The 21,191-nt window shown below is 50.7% G+C and overlaps 1 protein-coding gene across 2 annotated transcripts in view; it reads right to left on the reverse strand.

Annotated features, from left to right (window-relative positions):
* Positions 1 to 21,170, reverse strand: part of PASK (PAS domain containing serine/threonine kinase) — a 36,442-nt gene extending 15,272 nt beyond the window's left edge. For both annotated transcript variants that reach the window (XM_070423387.1, XM_070423388.1), the window contains exons 1-9: positions 20,575 to 21,170; positions 17,200 to 17,427; positions 14,860 to 15,092; positions 14,128 to 14,298; positions 13,416 to 13,556; positions 12,531 to 12,665; positions 12,094 to 12,354; positions 10,589 to 10,748; positions 8,622 to 8,778 (exon numbers count right to left, since the gene is read on the reverse strand). In XM_070423387.1, the coding sequence (XP_070279488.1) occupies positions 8,622 to 8,778; positions 10,589 to 10,748; positions 12,094 to 12,354; positions 12,531 to 12,665; positions 13,416 to 13,556; positions 14,128 to 14,298; positions 14,860 to 15,092; positions 17,200 to 17,395 (1,454 nt within the window). In that variant the 5' untranslated portion in view covers positions 17,396 to 17,427; positions 20,575 to 21,170. The remainder of the gene's footprint in view (positions 1 to 8,621; positions 8,779 to 10,588; positions 10,749 to 12,093; positions 12,355 to 12,530; positions 12,666 to 13,415; positions 13,557 to 14,127; positions 14,299 to 14,859; positions 15,093 to 17,199; positions 17,428 to 20,574) is intronic.
* Between the last annotated feature and the right edge of the window lie 21 nt (positions 21,171 to 21,191).

Raw genomic sequence — 21,191 nt, forward strand, 5'->3', positions numbered from 1 at the left:
AAATTCTACAACTAGAAGGAAAGAGAAAAGCACACTGAGACTCAGAGGAGGTGCGGAAGTAAAGTACAGAGGTACGGAGGCGCACGCAGAAAGGGCTGGCAACTGAGGACATGGCGCACGTGGAAAGGGCTGGCAGCTGAGGACTCGGCACACGTGGAAAGGGCTGGAAACTGAGGACACGGTTGTCTTTTTCAATCAGGAGGGAGTCTCAAGCTCCTGACTGCTCTGAACTCCAGTTCCAGGCGAGCCTCTGGGGAACCAGACTCATACAGGAGAAACTGGACTGTCTGGCATCGGTTGGAACTCAACGGCGGCTTTCTCTCAGAGGTACTTGCAGCGATTACTGGGACACTAAGAAGCAGGGCCTCTTAGGGTAGGACTGAGGAGCAGCTATAGCCACTTGCTCCGCCCTGTTGATCCCCAGAGACCCCGCCCCACCCAAGCTGTGCCCAGAGGCTTTTGCATATGAAAGGCCTGGCCCTTTGCAATCTGAAAATTACCTAACAAACTGCAGCTGGGTCAGAGAAACCCAGAACTTCCAAAAGAAGGCCCAAGGCCCCACAGCAGCTTGCATTGCTTCACAGCTGGCTCCTGCTGGGTAGCCTCAGGCAGAGGCTAAATTAGCACCTCCTTAGAGATCCAAGAGCCAGTGTACCCAGTGGTCAGAGTGGGACCATCCAGATTACAACTCCTCAGACCCATAAGGGACACACTCAGGGGGCAGACTCAGTGAGCACCAAAGCCCCACTGAAGCAAGTCTTGCCCCAGAAGGGTGTCTCCAGCACAGAAGTTCTCCCACTGCAGACACAGCTGATTCTCACAGCCAATTGGCCTGGAGATCAATTCCTCCCAGTGATACCTACAACAATCAAGGCTTAACTACAACAAGACTGTGCACAAAGACCACAAGGGGGTGCACCAAGAGTGTCCTCCTCAGGTAATTGGGAAGGCTGAGCCACTGGGCCCTATAGGACACCTAGCACAGAAAGCCACTCTATCAACACAGGGAAGCATAAAAAATGCAGAGACAAAGAAACAGGTCACAAATGACAGAAATGGAGGAAAGCAAACTACTGAATATAAAGTTCAAAACCACACTTTTAAGGTTTTTCAAGAATTCTCTAGAAACTGCCGATAAACTTAGTGAGACCCTCAAGAAATCTAGTGAGACCCTCGAGGTTATGAAAAAGGACCAACTAGACATTAAGCATACACTGACTAAATAAAGAATATTATACAGAGTTCCAACAGCAGACTAGAAGATCGCAAGAATCAAGTCAACGATTTGAAATACGAAGAAGCAAAAAACACCCAACCGGAAAAACAAAAAGAAAAAAGAATCCAAAAATATGAAGATAGTGTAAGGAGCCTCTGGGACAACTTCATACGTACCAACATCCAAATTATGGGGGTGCCAGAAGAGGAGAGAGAGCAAGATATTGAAAACCTATTTGAAGAAATAATGACAGAAAACTTCCCCCACCTGGTGAAAGAAATAGACTTACAAGTCCAGGAAGCGCAGAGAACCCCAAACAAAAGGAATCCAAAGAGGACCACACAAAGACACATCATCATTAAAATGCCAAGAGCAAAAGACAAAGAGAGAATCTTAAAAGCAGCGAAAGAAAAAAAGTCAGTTACCTACAAGGGAGTACCCATATGACTGTCAGCTGATTTCTCAACAGAAACTTTGCAGGAACAACAAATACACATCTACCAACAAGTGAATCTAAAAATCAAGTGAATAAATAATCTGATGAACAGAATAAGCTGGTGAATATAATAGAATCAGGGGCATAGAAAGGGAGTGGACTGACTATTCTCGGGGGGATGGGGGGGGAGGAGTGTGGGGGGTGCGGGAAGAAACTGGACAAAAACCATACACCTATGGATGAGAACAGTGGGGGGCGGGTAAGGGCAGAGAGTAGGGTGGGAACCAGGTGGAGGGGAGCTATGGGGGGAAAAAAGAGGAACAACTGTAATAATCTAAATAATAATCTAAACAATAAAGATTTAATTTAAAAAAAAGAATTGTAAAAAAAACAAATAAATAAAATAAAATAAAATGTCAAAAACAACAACAAAAAACACCAAGAGTGGACACCACAGTTAAGGTTAAGAAGCCAGGGAGCCTAAGCAAAGGACAGGAAACAGCTGGAACACTTATCAACAAGAAAACATCGACCTGAATTCTGGTGTTACATAGAAAGCTGGAGAAACCAAGATGGCGGCATAGGTTAACGCAGGAGTTTGCTGCCTCGAACAACCACCTCAAAAATACAACTAAAAGACGGAACGGACATCATCCAGAACCACAGGAAGGCTGGCTGAATGGAAGTTCTACAACTAGGAGGAACCGAGAATCAGAGGAGGCGCAGTGCTGAAGTAAAATACTAAGGTGCGGAATGCGCGCAGCGCGGGCTGGTGGCTGAGGGCGTGGTTGTCTGTTTCAATCCGGAGGGAGCCTCAGACTCAGAGCTCCAGATCCGAGCGAGTCTCTAGGGATCCAGACTCAAACGGGAGAAGCAGGACTGTCTGGTTACGGTCCCTCCGAGGTTTGCAGCTGTTGCTGGGACAGAGAGGCAGAGCCCCTGGGGACGGACTGAGAGCGGCCATAACTGCTCCCTCCTCCGCCCTGTTGATCCCGTGGGACCCGCCCCGCCCAAGCCCTGCACAGAGGCATTTGTCGGATAGCCTCAGGCAAAGGCCAGATTAGCACCTCCCTAGAGGACACAAGTTCTTCTACTGCAAACACAGCTGATTATCACAGCCAGTCGGCCTGGAGGTCAAATCCCTCTAGTATTAACTATAATAATCAAGGCTTAACTACAACAAGACTGTGCACAAAGACCACTAGGGGGTGTACCAAGAAAGCGTAAAAAATGTGGAGACAAAGAAACAGGACAAAACTATCAAGGGAGGATATTGAGTTCAGAACCACACTTTTGAGGTCTCTCAACAGGCTTCTAGAGTCTGTCAATAAACTTGATGAGATGTACAGGAAATCTAATGAGACCCTCGATGGTGTGATAAAGGACCAACTAGAAAGTAAGCATACACTGACTGAAATAAAGAATATTATACAGACTCCCAACAGCAGACCAGAGGAGGGCAAGAATCAAGTCAAAGATTTGAAATGCGAAGAACAGAGAAACACCCAACCGGAAAAGCAAAATGAAAAAAGAACTCAAAAATACGAAGATAGTGTAAGGAGCCTCTGGGACAGCTTCAAACGTACCAACATCAGAATTATAGGGGTACCAGAAGATGAGAGAGAGCAAGATATTGAAAACCTATTTGAAGAAATAATGACAGAAAACTTCCCCCACCTGGTGAAAGAAATGGACTTACAGGTCCAAGAAGCGCAGAGAACCCCAAACAAAAGGAATCCAAAGAGGACCACACAAAGACACATCATCATTAAAATGCCAAGAGCAAAAGACAAAGAGAGAATCTTAAAAGCAGCAAGAGAAAGAAACTCAGTTACCTACAAGGGAATACCCATACGAATGTCAGCTGATTTCTCAACAGAAACTTTGCAGGCCAGAAGGGAGTGGCAAGAAATATTCAAAGTGATGAATACCAAGAACCTACAACCAAGATTACTTTATCCAGCAAAGCTATCATTCAGAATTGAAGGTCAGATAAAGAGCTTCACAGATAAGGAAAAGCTAAAGGAGTTCATCACCACCAAACCAGTATTATATGAAATGCTGAAAGGTATCCTTTAAGAAGAGGAAGAAGAAGAAAAAGGTAAAGATACAAATTGTGAACAACAAATATGCATCTATCAACAAATGAATCTAAGAATCAAGTGAATAAATAACCTGATGTACAGAATGAACTGGTGATTATAATAGAATCAGGGACATAGAAAGGGAATGGACTGACTATTCTTGGGGGGAAAAAGGGTGTGGGAGATGCGGGAAGAGACTGGACAAAAATCGTACACCTATGGATGAGGACAGTGGGTGGGGAGTGAGGGCGGAGGGTGCGGTGGGAGCTGGAAGGAGGGGAGTTATGGGGGGAAAAAAGAGGAACAAATGTAATAATCTGAACAATAAAGATTTAATTAAAAAAATTAAATTAAATTAAAAAATTAAAAAAAAAAAAAGAAAGCTGGTTCTGAGGTAGCACCACAGAGAAAAATCTTCAAGACACACACAAGTGTGTGCATGTGTGCACGTATACACGGAAGACAACATGTACAGTGTGACCCTATTTGTGTACATGAGTGTGTGCATGTGTGCATGCACACAGGGAGCACAACATGCACAGAGTGATCTATTAAAGGAACAGGGCAGCTTTATATGAGCACACATGTATAATCTACACTAATAAAAGGGAAACATGGTAATTAGCGTACAACTGCTACCCTTTTCATTGGCTAATCAGTGAGTATATGCAAATTAGCTGTCAGCAAAGATGGCGGTTAACCGCCAACAAAGATGGCGGCTAATTTGCATACATAGGCGCAAAGATGGGAGGCAAAAGGGGAAAGAGGGAAGAATGGTGGCAGGGCAGAGCTGGGGGGCGGGCAAAGGCAGCCCACAGGGCTGCCTTTGCCCGCCCCCCAGCCAGTGATCGCCATCAGAAAGCCCAGCAGGCCAGGCGACACCCCTGTCAGGGGTGCTGGTGATCGCCATGGCAATCGGAGGAAGAGAGAGCCGGGGTGCAGGACCACAGGGGCCAGGGATGCCAACTAGCCTGCAGTCCCCTGATCTGCGATCTTGAAGGGAGAGGTGGGGCTGCAGGCACAGCTGCACCTGGGTACCGCCTGGATATGCGATCACGAAGGGAGGGGCGGGGCCACAAGCATGGCGGCACCCAGGGCATCAGGTGCAGCCGTGCCTGAGGCCCTCGGATATGTGATCAGGAAGGGAGGGGCGGGTTAGCAGGCATGGCAGCACCCTGAGCACCGGGTGCAGGCCCAGGGTGCAGCCTGCCTGCAGCCCTCTGATCTGCCATGTGAAGGGAGGGGCGGGGCCACAAGCATGGTGGCACCCAGGGCATCGGGTGCAGCCGTGCCTGCAGCCCCCAACCTGCATGGGGAAGGGAGGGGTGGAACAGCAGGCATGGCAGCATCCTGGGCACCAGGTGCAGGCCCTGGGTGCAACCGTGCCTGCAGCCTTCTGATCTGCTATCGTGAAGGGAGGGGCGGGGCCACAAGCATGGCGGCACCCAGGGCATCAGGTGCAGCCATGCCTGAGGCCCCCAGATATGTGATCAGGAAGGGAGGGGCGGGTTAGCAGGCATGGCAGCACCCTGAGTACCGGGTGCAGGCCCAGGGTGCAGCCTGCCTGCAGCCCTCTGATCTGCCATGCGAAGGGAGGGGCGGGACCACAATCATGGCGGCACCCAGGGCATCGGGTGCAGCCGTGCCTGCAGCCCCCAATCTGCATGGGGAAGGGAGGGGTGGAACAGCAGGCATGGCAGCATCCTGGGCACCGGGTGCAGGCCCAGGGTGCAGCCGTGCCTGCAGCCCTCTGATCTGCTATGGTGAAGGGAGGGGCGGGGCCACAAGCATGGCGGCACCCAGGGCATCAGGTGCAGCCGTGCCTGTGGCCCCGGATATGTGATCATGAAGGGAGGGGCGGGGCCACAGGCAGGGGAGATCGGGGCTGGTGGGGCAACCGCAGAGGTCAGCCAGCACTCATGCCCCCAACCGGCTCTCCCTGGGAGTCCGGAGTGGAGGGCACTCTCCCTGGGAACCTGGAAATCAGCCTCCCAGGGCAACTGTGGAGAAACCAAGCCTGGCGAGCCATGGAGAGGGCGATCTACCTGGAGGCCACGCAACTTTTATAGTTGAAGTCGCCCTGGATGGAGGACTGGGGGTAGCAGGGATCAGAGTCGGCCAAGTCAGCCATGGAACCCCGGGTCCCCGCCGAATGACTAGAGCACATGGACTTCAATGGTCCTCCGTCACTTGCTGAGCAGCAGTCAGCCTGGACCAGGAATCAAACCCAAAACCTGACAGAATGGAACCCAAATCTTTGCTGTGGCAGAGGAGCTCCGACCCACAGCAGGGGCCAGGGCACACCAGAGGGATTTTGTTGAGGGGCCCTGACAGGCAGCACCCTGAGCAGTGGGTTAGAACCTCCTCCTGATACAGCAAGGTTGCAGGTTGGATCCCTGGTCAGGGCACAGACAAGAAGCAACTAAAGAGAGCATAGTAAGTGGAACAACACACTGATGTTTCTCTCGCTCCCTTCCTCTCTCTAAAATAATCAATCAATAAAAATGAAAATAAAAAATAAACCCTCTGGCCCTAACCAGTTTGGCTCAGTGGATAGAGCATCGGCCTGTGGACTGAGGGGTCCCAGGTTCAATTCTGGTCAAGGGCATATACCTTTGTTGTGGGCACATCCCCAGTAGGGGGTGTGCAGGAGGCAGTTGATCGATGTTTCTCTCTCGTCGATGTTTCTCACTCTCCATCCCTCTACCTTCCTCTCTGTAAAAATCAATAAAATATATTTTTAAAAAAATAAAAATAAACCCTCTGGCTTGCAGAGTTGCTAAAACAGTTAGAAAGCAAAGTCTCATCCCTTCCCGTTCATTCAACAAATACTTCATATGCTCTTTCAATAATCACACTGGGAATGGGTGTTTGTTTGTTTGTTTGTTTTGGTTAATCCTCACCTGAGGACATTTTTGCACTGATTTTTTTTATTTATTTTTTTTACAGAGAGTGGGAGGGAGGGAGAAAGACAGAAACTAATATGAGAGACATCAAATGGTTGTCTCTTGCTGAATCCCCGACCAGGGCCCTGGATTAAGCCGGCAACCCAGGTATATGTCTTTAATTGGAATCCAACCTGGTACCCTTCAGTCTGCCTGCAAAAGCACTATCCACTGAACAAAACCAGCATTTTTTTTTCTTTTTAAGTCCTCCTCTAAGGATATGTTCTTTTCATTGATTCTAGAGAGAGAGGAAGGGAGAGGGAAAGAGAAAGAGAAACATTGATCAGTTGCCCAAGCAACCCACAACCTGTGTATGTGCCCTCACCTGGAATCGAACTCATGACCCTTTGATGCGTGGGAGGACACTCTAACTACTGATCCACACCAACCAGGGCCTGGAGCTACAATGAGTTCCCTCAGGAGGGGGTGCTGCTCATCCAGAAGCCGGGCTCATGGCTGGTGAGTGCAGTGGAGGTGGCAGGAACCTCCGCGGCAGCACTGAGGAGCAGCGAGCCGAGTGGTAGGGAGCAGCAAGCAGGAGGGCGGTAAGGAGCAAGGGGTCCCAGACTGTGAGAGGGCACAGGCCGGGCTGGGGGATTCCCCCCCCACCCCCAGTGCACAAATTTCGTGCACTGGGCCTCTAGCCCTATATAATAAAAGGCCAGCGACCAGAACGACCGATCGACCAGTCACTATGAGGTGCATTGACCACCTCTTGGTCCCTCCCCACAGCCCACAGGCTCCGACTGCTGGATGGCCAACGAGGAACCACGGGGGAACCAGGGTGGTTGGCGGCAGGGCGGGACTGGGGACTGGCAAGCAGGTGGAAGGCAGACCTCTTGGTCCCTCCCCCTGGCCCGCAGGCTCCAATCTGGCAAACGGAAAACCACGGGGAAGGAACCAGAGTGGGTGGCGGCGGGGCGGCACTGGAAACTGGCTAGCAGGCGGAAGAGAGCCCTGATCACAGGCTAGGCCTAGGGACTCTACCCATGCACGATTTCATGCACTGGGCCTTTAGTATATTATATTTAAGTGCACAAGGAAATGGTCTAGAACAGTGGTCGGCAACTGCAGCTCGTGAGCCACATGCGGCTCTTTGGCCCCTTGAGTGTGGCTCTTCCTAAGCCTTAGGAATACCCTAATTAAGTTAATAACAATGTACCTACCTATATAGTTTAAGTTTAAAAAATTTGTCTCTCAAAAGAAATTTCAATCGTTGTACTGTTGATATTTGGTTCTGTTGACTAATGAGTTTGCCGACCACTGGACTAGAAGAATACAACTGCTGACAGTGGTTCCCTCTCGGAAAGATTGGGAGATAGTCACCGAACATTTGCTTTTTACCATTATTCTTCTGTACTTTCGAAAAGCGCACATTCATTCACATATTACATATTTTTGAAATAATTTTAAGAAGACTGGAAAATACAACAATGTGGATAAATCTCCCAGACACAACAATGAGCAAGAGAAATCAGACATAGGGAATGCATAGGTCAAGTTCAAAGACAGCCCTATGACCTGCATCCAGGCCCTAGGGCACTGAGGGCACTGAGTCCTGGGCAGAGCAGAAAGGCCAGGCACACGCACACCCTTGTGTGGCGCATTACTGTGTGCTATGCATCAGATTTTTAAGGATTAAACTGGTTGAAACACACCAAAATGCTATGCACAATAGGATGTGGTAACTGAAAGGGGCATTTTTTATTTCTACGTTTCTCATTTTACCAAATTCCCTAATACGTACTTTCTTTAAATAAAATACTTTGTTACTTAACACACACAAAGAGAACAGATTCATATAATTTTTAAAATGAGAAAACTGTGCTCATATCAGTTACCTGGAACCTACCGAAAGGTTTCCTTCCAGGTAAAATGTGGGTAATCACACAGAGGCTGCTAGGGAGCACCAAGTAACCTGCACCTTCCAGAGGACTTACCCCAGAGTGGGCAGAGATGAGAGGGGAGAAGGGAGCCGGACTCCAGTGTCCACTTGGGTCTGAGTCCCTGTGACAACTTCTTGGCTTCCCGCTGGCTTTGGGGTCCTGTCTGGGGGCAGCATGTGGTCAACAGCGAGCATGACATTAACCCCTGGATCTAGCAACAACAGCAGAAAAAAATGTTTTCCATTTGCAAGCAACCCTGTTGAGACAAAGCTCCTCATTTCCCAGTGACTCAAGGGCATGAGGCAACAGGAGATAACCTGATCTACTAAACTCTATCTGCCCACGTTCAAAGCCCGTCCCAGATCCGGTCACCTCTAGCCACCTCACAGACACCCAGTCCAGGCCAGCACCCTCTGCCCATCCTGCTGTATTGCCCTGGGCCCTGCACTTGGCCAGCATGACTCCACTAACACCGCAGTTGGATCAGGTCCCTCATCGGCCCACAGCCCTCCAAGGGCTCCACTCTGACTCGGGATAAAAGACACGATCCCTAAGATGACCACACAGCCCTGAGACCTGACTCCTGCTAGCCTTCCAGAACTGCACCCAGCCCGCCCACCCACTGAGGGCAGTGAGAAGGCTGCCAGGGAGTGTGTGGGGTGCAACTCCTTGCTCCTTGTCAAGGGAAGGTGAGCACCCAGGAGGCTGCAGAGTGCCCCACTCCTTCCCCATTCAACTAGAGCTAAAGCTGCTGCCACAGCCCTGAGCTCCACGGTAGGAATCACTCAGGGCAGGAGCCGTGAGCTCTTAGTCCTCACTGGACACTAACAAAGTCATAGAGTGTGACTCGGGGCAGGTGTGGGAGTAATCTTAAATGTTAAGTTAGCCCAGCCAGCATGACTCAGTGGTGGAGCATTGACTTATGAACCAGGAGGTCACAGTTCTATTCCCAGTCAGGGCACATGCCTGGGTTGTGAACTCAATCCCCAGTGTGGGGTATGCAGGAGGCAGCTGATCAATGATTCTCTCTCATCATTGATGTTTCTATCCCTCTCTCCCTTCTCCTTTACTCTCTGAAATCAATAAAAATATATATTTTTTTAAATGTTAAAATAAAAGTACAGGTTGGTCAGTGTGGCTCGGTTGGTTAGAGCATCGTCCCGTATACTGAAAGTCTGTGGGTTGAATTTTTGGTCAGGGCATATACCTAGATTGTGGGTTTGATCCCCAGTCAGGGCACCTATGGGAAGCCAAATCAATGTTTCTTTCTCACATCAATCGTTCCTCTCTCCCCCTCATCCTCTCTCTCTAAAATCAACAAGCACGTCCTCAGGTGAGAACTGAAAAAAAAATTAAAAGCACAGTGATTGCCCTGGCCAACATTCTCAATGGTTAGAGGGCTCAATTCCTGGTCAAGGGCTGGGTTGCAGATCCAATGCCCGCCCTCCAGTCAGGGTGTGTGTAGAAGGCAACCAACCAATGCGTCTTTGTCACATCAATCTTTTTCTCTATCTCTCTCTCCACTCTTTCTCCCTTTCCCCCTCCCCCCTCCCTTCCACTCTCTATAAAATCAATGAATATATCCTCAAAAAAATATCCTCACTTGTTGGGTGAGGATTTAAAAAAAAAAATGCAGTAATTAACAAGATAAAGAAATCCTACAGTGACTGTTTTACATCAGGTTAACTTGATATGCTACATCAGACCTCAAACTACATAAAGCTACATAGACTTATTTACAAAAGACAGTCAATTAGCTATGGCATCCTATATACAGGCCTGTGGGAACTTATGACAGGCACGTGGGGAAGTTCTGGTCCTTTCTCTGCTAACACATTAGTGGGACATACACATGTCCTGTCCCCAGGAAACACTGAAGGCCCATCAGAAACAGAGGAACACAGAATCCACACACACAATCCTCGATCTCTTCCCCTCCCACCTGACACACCCAAGCCCCAGATCCCTCCTGTCCCCAGTGGAGGTTCAGGCAGGCTCCTTGGAGGAGGCCCCAGGCTCACCCTCAGCCGTGCTCCAGCCCTGCAGGGGGTCCACAGTCGTTTCCCCAGGCTCACTCCGGTTTCCCATGTCCAGGCGGCTGACCAGGTCTGGCAGTGGTAAGGAGCCCTCATTTACAAGGTCCATGCAACGGTAGAAACCAGGGATCAGGAAAGTGATGTTCTAGAAAACAAACAGCAGTGCTCAGAACAGGAGAGAATCCAGACCTGCTGCACCACCCACCATCCCTTCTGCGGGGAGGGGGAGACGGAAACAAGGTGCCCAGTCTCTGGGGTATCATTCCTCCAGGTGAGGGAAACCGAGTCAGATTTCCCTGAAAGGCCTGAAATCTTCTAATGCTCAACATGGAATTCATGACTTTTTGCCTTTTTCTTGTGAAAAGAGAAAACTAACACACTCTGGAGCTAATTATTCAGATATCTACACATTTTCTGAATTTTCCCCATGTTCTCCTCAGGCCTGGGAGCCCATGTTTACAAGCTTCCTACTCCAATGTCCTGGCATAAAAGGACAAAGGGCCTCGGGCAGTAGGATATTGACCCCCCAGAATCCAGCAGGGGCCTGTGCTGCACCGACCATGGCCCCAGTGCGAGGGTCCTGGGCCCAGGACTGCAAGGACAGACAGTTTCTCTGGTCTGCATGTCGCCCCAACTCCCGGGCTGCCCTTGGTCACGTGAATCCAGAACATGCTCTTACCCACACACACCCTCCCTGAAGGGACCTGCTGTCCTCAACACTCCCGCGAAATCCCTTGTCCAAAAATCATGCCAACTAAGTCTCCATTAACTTCAACTGCACCATGAGCCCCGGGAGGACATCACCCCTAGCCAACACCACATGGAATAGAATGGCTGTTCCACTTACAATTCAGCTCAAAGGACCGATTTATGACCAGAACACATGATTGTCACTTGGGCACTAAGTTTGAGGAGGTTTTTTGCAATAACTGGCACAGGACCACTCAGCAGTCTTGGGTAAGAAAAAAGGGGTAGTCAGCACCCCTGGAGCCTGGCCCCTGGTGTGTGGAGACTTCTACCTCCCATGTGCAAGGAACTGAGAGAAAGCTCAACCAAGGAAGAAGGTCACAGAAATACCTTCCTTTGAACAGCAGGCTTCCCCAGTAATCCCCAGGGCTGTCAGGGGAGAAGCAGACAAGCCCCGACCTGAGGGTTCAGAGCAAATGCCCACAGCTGTGACACACACCCTGGTCCAGTCTCTTAGACCAGACTCGATAGGGATGAAGCTTTGAGGCAAGAGCTCCTTCCCTCTGCTGGGGTGGCTCTGGAGATGGTCCAGAGGGTCAGAATGCTCAGTGGGGTCTAGAAAAATCAAGCAGGGAAGTGGTACCATGAGCAAGGAATCCCTCTCAGCCCGCATGCCCCCAGTGAAGCCAGCAGCCGGACTGGAAGAAGTGGATGCACAGGGCCAGGGACCCATGCACACCTTTACTGTGAGACCCAGACCAGCTTCCTCACAGGGAGTGGCCAGCCATGCAGGGAGAGCCCACCTTGCCCAGGAGCTCGGTCCTCCCATAACCGAACAGCATCAGTGCAAAGCTGTGATTGATGCCGTAGATGGTCCCGTCCGACAGGAGGGTGATAAGGCCGCTGATGGTGGAGAACACCCAGATGGACGCCGAGTAACCTTGCTCAGGGGCCGCCTGGCCGGCTTCTGCCTCCTTGTTCTTGGGCTTAGGTTTCAGCTTTAAGCTCAGAGGGAAGGTGGTACCATCCTTGGCTCTTCCGACAGACCTCTGAATCTTGAGATTCTGAAAGAAAGATGCACTACTGAACAGATGGCATCTCATCACTGAGCTCTAAGTCTCTGCTGCTTTAGATCATCTATCACATGCCTGGCATGGGGGCACCTCAACATCCAGCTCCCTACACCCTCCTCCCTCCCTCAGTCTCCCAGGGAAGGCAGGGCAGGTGGTCAGGACCCCACCTGTGGGAGAGGCTGGCCAGGTGCAGGGAGCTGCACGGAAGGGATCAGGTCTGTGATGTGTTGCCCAGCCACCTCGTTCCCACACTCGTAGCCGTGCAGATGGGCAAAGACACTGTCACACGATGTGATCGTTCCCTTGGAGGAAAAGCCAGTGTTATAATAACAGCTTCTTTTTTAAAAATATATTTTTATTGATTTCAGAGAGGAAGGGAGAGAGAGAGAAAGATAGAAACATCAGTGATGAGAGAGAATCATTGATCAGCTGTCTCCAGCATGCCCCCTACTGGGGACCAAGCCTGCAACCTAAACACATGCCCTGACCAGGAATCAAACCATGACTTCCTGGTTCACAGGTTGACACTCAACCACTGAGCTACACTGACTGACTATAATAACAGCTTCTAACTTCACTGAACCTCAGTGACACCTTCAAGCTACTCCTCCTGCAAAAGGTACATAACAAATGGACTTCTAACAACAGGTCAGCTGGCTCCTCCTGCCACATGGACCTAAACTGTTCAATCTGGAGGCATCTGCAGAGCCCAGCACACTGCAGAAGCTCATCAGCTAGTACAATGACCACGTCCACAGTTCACATCTGCATGCTGTCTGTGTGCAGCCACCATCCTGAGGGCTTTACGTATACTATTTTATTGAAGTGTTAAAACAATCCCATGAGTGGTTACAATTATATCCTGATTTGGCAGATGAGGAAACTGAGGCATGGGGAGATAAGGTTCCTTGCCCAAGAACATAATTACTAAAGGACTCAGCAGATGGGGGCAACCTCCAGAACCCTCATTGTTGCTGCCTAGACGCACATGGTAGGAACAGTGTGTGTGATGCGCTGGGGAGAAGATGTGAGGTCAAACTTGGGAAACTTACATCACTTTGGAAAGAGACCCAGGCTGAGACCCTCTCCACTGGCTCCAGCACGACCACACAGCACAGGCGGGGCTCCTGCTTCATCCTCTTCATCCACACGGACACTGGGATCCGCTCACTGCTTCGGCTCACAACGTCCACCTATGGACAGGGACAAGCTGCACCAGCAGCCTACCCGCCCCCATCGGCCAGGCCCGCCCCATTCCAGGCATGTGGTATTTTCAAGCTCTGCTCACCTGCCTGTACTTAGTGTAAATAAAATACAAACAAGGTTTCTGACACTGAACTTTACAATCTGAGTGAAAGTTCTACCAAAAGAGTAGATTTTATTATCAGCGGCATCTGTAATTTCTTAAAGAAACAGACACAGTCCCTAGGACAGGTAATTTTTCCAGGGTATTAGATGCCGTCTAATCTTCCAGTGCCTGAGACCCAGGGCTCAGCATCTAACATGCAGTTCAACCCATCAAAATCCGGGCTGGACACATCCCACAAGCCAGACCCCCCAACACCACCAAAAAGTAAAAACATGTTTCTCTCTCGGGAACCTGAGGTGGTGCCTACAGGTTTGCAGATGCTGTCAGGCTTGCTCCCAAATGAGCAGCGCCAGGCCAGCAGCAGTGGCTTCTGTTCCTGTGGTGTCCTCGCCGCCCCCCTACTGCTCCCCAGGCTGCACATTTCAGCTGGCAGCAGTCCACAAGCCCGGACTCACCACTGTGCCAAACACCACGGCAGCATGGCCGTCGGCCTCCACATGCTCCTCGCTGAGCGCTTCCACCACATCGCAGTCTGGCTTCAGAAAGAACTGCGTGAGCTTCAGGCCGATGAGATCGTGGCTGCTGTACCCCAGGAGCCGGCAAGCATTGTCGTTGGCAACCAGGATCTGAGTGTGGCAGAGAGAAGACACCAGCATCACCAGCAGCATCTCTAACTCCCGGAGCAGTGAGAAGAAGGTGGCTTGGGCACCCTCAGGGGAGGGAGACCCATCCTCTCCCCACCATCTACTGTGGGCAGGCTCACACAGACGCTCTCAGGATATCCGTGTCTGACCAAGTGGAAAGGAGACTGTCCCCTGACAAGATGGGCATATCATCAAAACCAGGAGGCAGTGATGGGACATGCGCCACACTTCCAACAGTTTCAGTTCTTTGTGTATAAAAATGTGCATTCATGCCAACATATTTAGCTCAAATATTGAACAGTGTTATTTCAGTTCAGCCAACACTTCACCAAGCACAAGTAAATAATAGGTCTCATCCTCTCCGAGTCAATGTGCTTGACTGAGTCACATTTAGGTCTCCGAATTCATCTCTCTGTTGTTACATAGAAGTAAAACCAAACATTTTTCTAGTTGCCCTTAAATGCACAAATACCTCTAATTGAGATTACTGGTTGAAGGCACAGACCCCAAATCCATGGCTGCATCACAAAGCGCAGCAAATACCTCTGAAGTCTTGGCATCCACCGTGAAGATGGCCTTGTTGGGGTTGCCCGCAGGGGCCGGGAGCAGGGGCGTGGAGCACTCCGAGGACAAGCCGCGCAGCAATGAGCAGCAGGACATGCTGCCCAGGAACCCAGCTGGGTCCGCCTGCTCGGCCATGGCTGGGCACTGCACTTTCCCTGTGCAGATGTTTTGGGCAGCCAATGACAAGAGACAATAGGAGGACCATCTGTCTTCTGGAAAGAAAAGAAAAGGAAGCTTTAGAGTCCCTGGCTGCCAGGAGCTTGCTTCTGAAATACACAAAACCCACAGCCCTCACCCCCAACCCCTGCAAAATGACTAACCTATAGAGTTGATTCATACGCTAACAGTCCCGAGTCCAAGGGCTCCATAGTCAGCAGAGCTGTGTCCCTCAGAGCTCAACATTTCTGTGCAAATAACACTCCGAGGTCCCTACCCACCAGCCAGCCAAGGGGCACTCTCCCATGTACGTCATTACAGAACCCATTGCTGCCCTATCACTTGTTCCCAGAAGTTCACTAATCCAAGTACTATCTGCTGTCTCCACTCCCCGCCCTCCATTCTGCTGAACTGGTCACTCCTCACCTCCAAAAAGTCTGCTCTTGGCAATACCTCCAGTGGCTCCCCCCAGCTGCTCCCACATCCTACAGTGCCTGCCCTCAGTACAGCACCCTGCCCCTCCCCTTCCCAGCCTCTCACCACTGCCATGGCTCAGCCTCAGAACCTCTGCTCCCTTCCTGGCTCCGGCAGCTGCCCCATCTCAGTATTGTCAGTCCCTCCCAATAGGGCAGTGGTTCTCAACCTTGGTTGCACAATAGAATCACCTGGGAATCTTTTTAAAATCCTGATTTCTGGGCCTCATCCTCCGGAAATTCTGTTTCTTTGTTACTAATGTTGTGGACCCACTCCATAACAAAGAAACAGAATTTCCGGAGGATGAGGCCCAGAAATCAGGATTTTAAAAAGATTCCCAGGTGATTCTATTGTGCAACCAAGGTTGAGAACCACTGTTCTAGGGCAGTGGTCGGCAAATTCATTAGTCAACAGAGCCAAATATCAACAGTACAACGATTGAAATTTCTTTTGGGAGCCAAATTTTTTAAACTTAAACTATATAGGTAGGTACATTGTTATTAACTTAATTAGGGTACTCCTAAGGCTTAGGAAGAGCCACACTCAAGGGGCCAAAGAGCCGCATGTGGCTCTCGAGCCGCAGTTTGCCGACCACGGCTCTAGGGGATCGAAAACCAAACAAGAGTCACCCTCCGCCCTAACTGGTTTGGCTCAATGGGTAGAGCATCGGTCTGCGGACTGAAGGGTCCCAGGTTCGATTCCAGTCAAGGGCATATACCTTGGTTGCGGGCACATCCCCAGTAGGGAGTGTGCAGGAGGCAGCTAAATTGATGTTTCTCTCTTATCAATGTTTCTAACTCTTTATCCCCCTCTCCCTTTCTCTCTGTAAAAAATCAATAAAATATATATTTTTTTAAAAAGAGTCGCCCTCCTATCCCCTCTGGGTCCTTCACTGAGGAGCCTCCACCTTCTCAGTGGCCTCATCAGATCAGGAGTCCAAGGTCAGCTCCACTACCTCGCACCTTGGGACAGACACTGTGGCGCCAGCTCTGCCTCTGCTCCCGAATGACCCATCCCTGGGCCAGCGCACCTGGCTGACGCCCAGTCCTGAGGGGTAGTTGCCTCATGACACTCAGCCCCCCTCTGTCAAACTGCTCTTTCCTCAAAACTGGACCCATTCTCTCTCCCTTGCAGCCCATCGCTGGCTCCCTGCCATCTCTCCACTGTCCTAACATCCCTGTGTTCCAGGCCCACCCAGGTTCTAGGGTGGACCCTGCTGTCTCCTGAAGCAGCACCCCATCCCCTACAGAAGACAAGCCCCTCAAAGGCAGAGCAACCCTTTCTTCCTTGCTGTGTCTGGGCTTTGGCACCCTCACCCACCACAGCTGTGAAGCTGGCTGTCCCCACCTGGTTTGCTCTGCCCGGGTCCAGGAAAGCCTGAGCCTGCAGTGCAGTCAGTAGGTACTGGCTGAGCTAAACTAGCAAATCTGTGTCTCACCTGCAATGCAGCCCAGCCCAGGACAGTGTTCCCCACACTCTGAAGTAAGAGATGATATTTTGCTTTAATTTAATCCTGAAATGTAGAGAATTCCAACCGCTGCCTGAAAAGGAGTTTCCTAAGAATCTCATGAACAGACACACCAGGAAAGACGTGCGGCATAGTTGGCCAGTGCACAGAACACCTAAACCTACACCTGTCTCTGCAAGAACAGAGACGAGATGCCCACATGACCACAAGGAGGTAGTCACCGGAGAGTGCCATCCTGCTCTGGCAGAGTTTCGAGAGCCCATTCCTTCTGTTCAGGTGTCTGTGGGCCGAGGACACAGACTTGCTGAGCTGGGGGGAGGTCTGCACAGCAGGGCCCTCAGAGGGTGCCAATGAGGATGGGTTCCCACACAGACACCTCCAGTCCTTTTCCAAGGCGGGTGAGCCTCTGTCCTCCATTGAGAGATGGTAGGCCGTGGAACAGCTGTCAACTAGAAAACAATGAGACCCTAATCAACATCTGCAATGCAAGAAGGCGAAGACAGTTTAACCAAGTAATTCTTCCCAAGGCTGCATTAAGCTCAGCCCCAAAAGGCTCACACACCCAACTGCCCTCTGGGTCAAAATCTACATGAGGGTAGTTGAACCAAAGTCCTGCTAAAAGGAGCCCTTCAGTGGCATACACAGGAAGAGATGGGAAAGAAGAAAAAGAGGAAAATGGACCAGAGTGGGAGAGGGCCGAGGGGAAGACTGGGCTGCAGGTCACAGAACTGAAAATGCTCTCAGATCAAGAGGAACCTTATCAATGCCATGAATCAGATGGGTCCAACCAATTGCACCCGAATCACCCACGGAGCTTCTAAAAACATAGCAATGTAAGGCCAAGGCTGAGAGTCTAGAGATGCACCACACCCGAGATTTATGTTTTGAACTTTTTATTTTTAGTTATTTGTGGATTTTCATGTAGATATAAGAAAAAAAATACAGAAAAATTCTACATGGCCTTCACTGAGTTTCCTCCGATGGTTATATCTTATGTAACTACAGAAAAACTGCCTAGAGGCCCGGAAGGGCCTTGAGAAGTGAGGAGTCATAGGGCCCGGGCAACACGCCCACCCAGAGCCTGCATCATCCAAACTTCAGGCAGAGGTTCCCTCTGTGGGTCCAGCAACAAGCTGGCATGGTGAGGAAGGACACAATGGCATAGGGTCCCCTGGTTCCAAATTTGGGTGGCGGGTTTAAATGGTTCACTTTACTGTTATGATTCACAACTGATACTGCATTTATTCTTTTGTATGAGGCAACTGTACGTACTAAAGATTCAGAGACATTTTATATACACATATACATCCAGCATGGGATCCTGAAAAGCAACAGCTGAATGAGTAGGAAGCTAGAAAGAAATTAAATAAGAAACCCCTCAGAATGTATAGCTTTTGTTCAAATAGCAATATTTAATGTCTCTAATAATTTCTGTAAGTAATTATGACATGATCCTAGTTTTCTACTTCTTCAACCAATCTACAGACAAAACACAGAAGACTTGATTACAGCTTCAGACTTACATTGTAAATGTTACAAAACTTTACTTTGTAAAAGTAACAAGGGGGGTTGGGGGGGAAGGAAATGTGAAGCCTCCATAAGGGCAAGAAATTTTGCCTTTCATGCAAAGAAACAGTCTTAAACTGATAAACCAGCAGATGTGGGAAAGACCAATCCTTTTCCCTTTGTGCTTCCTGCACTGCCTGTGGTCCTTCGTGGGCCAGCTTGGCACTGCACGGCATATCCCAACCCCAGGGACTAGGGCCTCTGGCCTCTGAGCACAGAGCTTGACTTCACACCACTGTAGATCACTTCCTTTTCTCAGGGTTAATTTTGAGTCAAACAGCAACCAGAACTGTGTGCAAGTCCAGGCCTAGGTATTTAGAATAGTTTTTTTTTTTAAGCTATGGCAGTTTGGTATTGGGGTTGTGGTGTGGGGACCAGAGTGAAGGGGGATTATCATGGGAAGCTGAACACAGAGAGGACTTCATGATGCCTTAGAACAGTGGTCGGCAAACTGTGGCTCGGCAAACCACGGCTCGCGAGCCACACGTGGCTCTTTGGCCCCTTGAGTGTGGCTCTTCCACAAAATACCGACTTCTGCGCATGGGCCACGAAGTTTCAATAGCACTGTATGTGCACGCCCGCACGCGGTATTTTGTGGAAGAGCCACACTCAAGGGGCCAAAGAGCCGCATGTGGCTCATCAGCCACAGCTTGCCAACCACGGCCTTAGAATAATCCTATTCCTGTTGCCAGTTTTGATTCCAGAAGGTGTGAGTGACCCTGCTCAAACCAAACAGAAACAAGGAGAGCATTGCAGGGAACTTTTGGAAAGCACTCCTTCCTCTTATGGGTGAACTTCTGGAATCAACCATCTTTGTGCCATTAGAACACAAGCTAGGAAGCAAATAGCTCCAACTGCCCCCACCACTGCTGTATAACCAAGAGCAGAACCAGCCTCAGGATGAAGCCCACACATGGCCAACAGAGCAGAAGATGGCAAGAACGTCACTGTGCACCACCAATGAACCCACCCTAAAATCTACCTTCCTCTGGACTGCAGGTTTGGGGGCCAATGACTTTATTGGCCGTCAGAGCCATTTTGAGACTGTGTCTCAAAGACTGTGTCTTTTTCTTGCACCAAGCATCCTAAACAATACCCAGGACAACGGCTGCTGTAACAGAGGGTGTAAGCAAGGGGTTCCTCGAGGAGGCACTGCAGAGGGTATAAGCCTTCCAGGCAGAACCACCACAGGTCAAAGATGCCCACAGCCCTTGGGAAGGAGTAGCCAGGCATAACTCCCAGGGCCCCTTAGGCCTGCCCAAGCAGTCTCGATTTCATCCCTAAGATTCACTTTAATGGCCTCTATGCAACAAGACCAGACACACATTTCATGAAGATCACTCCAAGGGCAAGGGTCGGGGGAGATGGGGAGAGAAAGGTTACAGTAACCCAGGCAAGAAATTACGAAGTCTGAAATGAAAGCAAATAGCAGAAAGATGGCGAAGGGAACCCTTAAGAAAAAACTCGACATAAAACTACCATCGATTTTCTGGGTGATGAGGTGAGGGAATGAAAGGCATCAAGACCACATCACGAGTTTTCAACGCAGGCTACTGCCATTCTCTGGAAAAGAAACACTGGTGAAGGTAAAATGAAGGAGAAAGCCGGGCGTGCTTGGGACATCCAAGTGAAGATGTCGGGAAGCCGTGGTCTGTACCACAGCTCATGCATTCATCCCACTTTTACTGAAAAGCTCCTACGTGCCTGGCACCGTCCGCAGCTGAGCCAGACACGGCCTCCGTTCTAGAGTTCACCTTCCCGGAGGCAGGCAATGATCATGGATAAAGCGCACAATTAACTCCAGGGGAGGACTGAGCGCGGGAAGGGCTGGGCAGAGGCGGAGACGCGAAGGACCAGGGAGGCCCGGGCCCGGGACAAACGGCCGCAGGACGGCGGGCCACCCCCTCGGCCGGAGCTGCACGGAGGGGAGCCGGCAGCGGCGGGGACAAAGCACTCAGGTTGGCTCATCCCAGGGCCGAGCCGGGGCCCCGCGGAGCCCGGGCCACCTCTCCAGGGCGCAGGTATCTCACCTGGAGCCGACGAACGACACCCGACCGAGCACCCAGCCACGAGGAAACGTTCTTCCCCTCCAGTCCTGCCGGCCAATCGTAGAGCAACTCACGCCGATTGACAGGTCCCATAGGCCAACCACTGGCTCCTGTGGACGGGAGTTAGCGAGCCTGAGTGGAGAAGCCCGCGCTAACGGTAGCTAAGGACGCACCAGGCTCCTACGGCGCCTGAGAGGCGCCAGCGCCTCCTCCAACCCGGTCCGGCAGTCGCCGGTTCCTTCTTTCTCGGAATTGAAAAAGATGAGCAGCGCGGAGCTCGCCTCTTGGCTGCCTCGTCCTGGCGGCGGGGGCGGCGGGGGCGACTCCTTCACGGGCCAAGCGCGCCTGCGGGGCCAAGGACCGATAGACTGCAGCGCCTGCCTGTGTTGGGTCGGCGTCCGGGGTCTCGACCGGCTCTCTCAGAACCTGCGGCGCAGTCGGCCCCCAGCACGAGCGCGGGTGCCCCGCGCAGAATCCGCCCTGAGCTGAGCGTTAACTGGAGGAGGCCCCTTTACAGAGGCTAAGTCCGCGCGGCGACGCCGGGACAAATTCAGCCCATTGTGCAGGCGCGGTTGATGAGGCTTGGAAGTCCGCACTTT

Source organism: Myotis yumanensis, unplaced genomic scaffold, assembly GCF_028538775.1.
Source record: "Myotis yumanensis isolate MYYU_CA2020_CCGP unplaced genomic scaffold, mMyoYum1.0.hap1 SCAF_8, whole genome shotgun sequence".
In the NCBI taxonomy this organism is placed as follows: Eukaryota; Metazoa; Chordata; class Mammalia; order Chiroptera; family Vespertilionidae; genus Myotis; species Myotis yumanensis.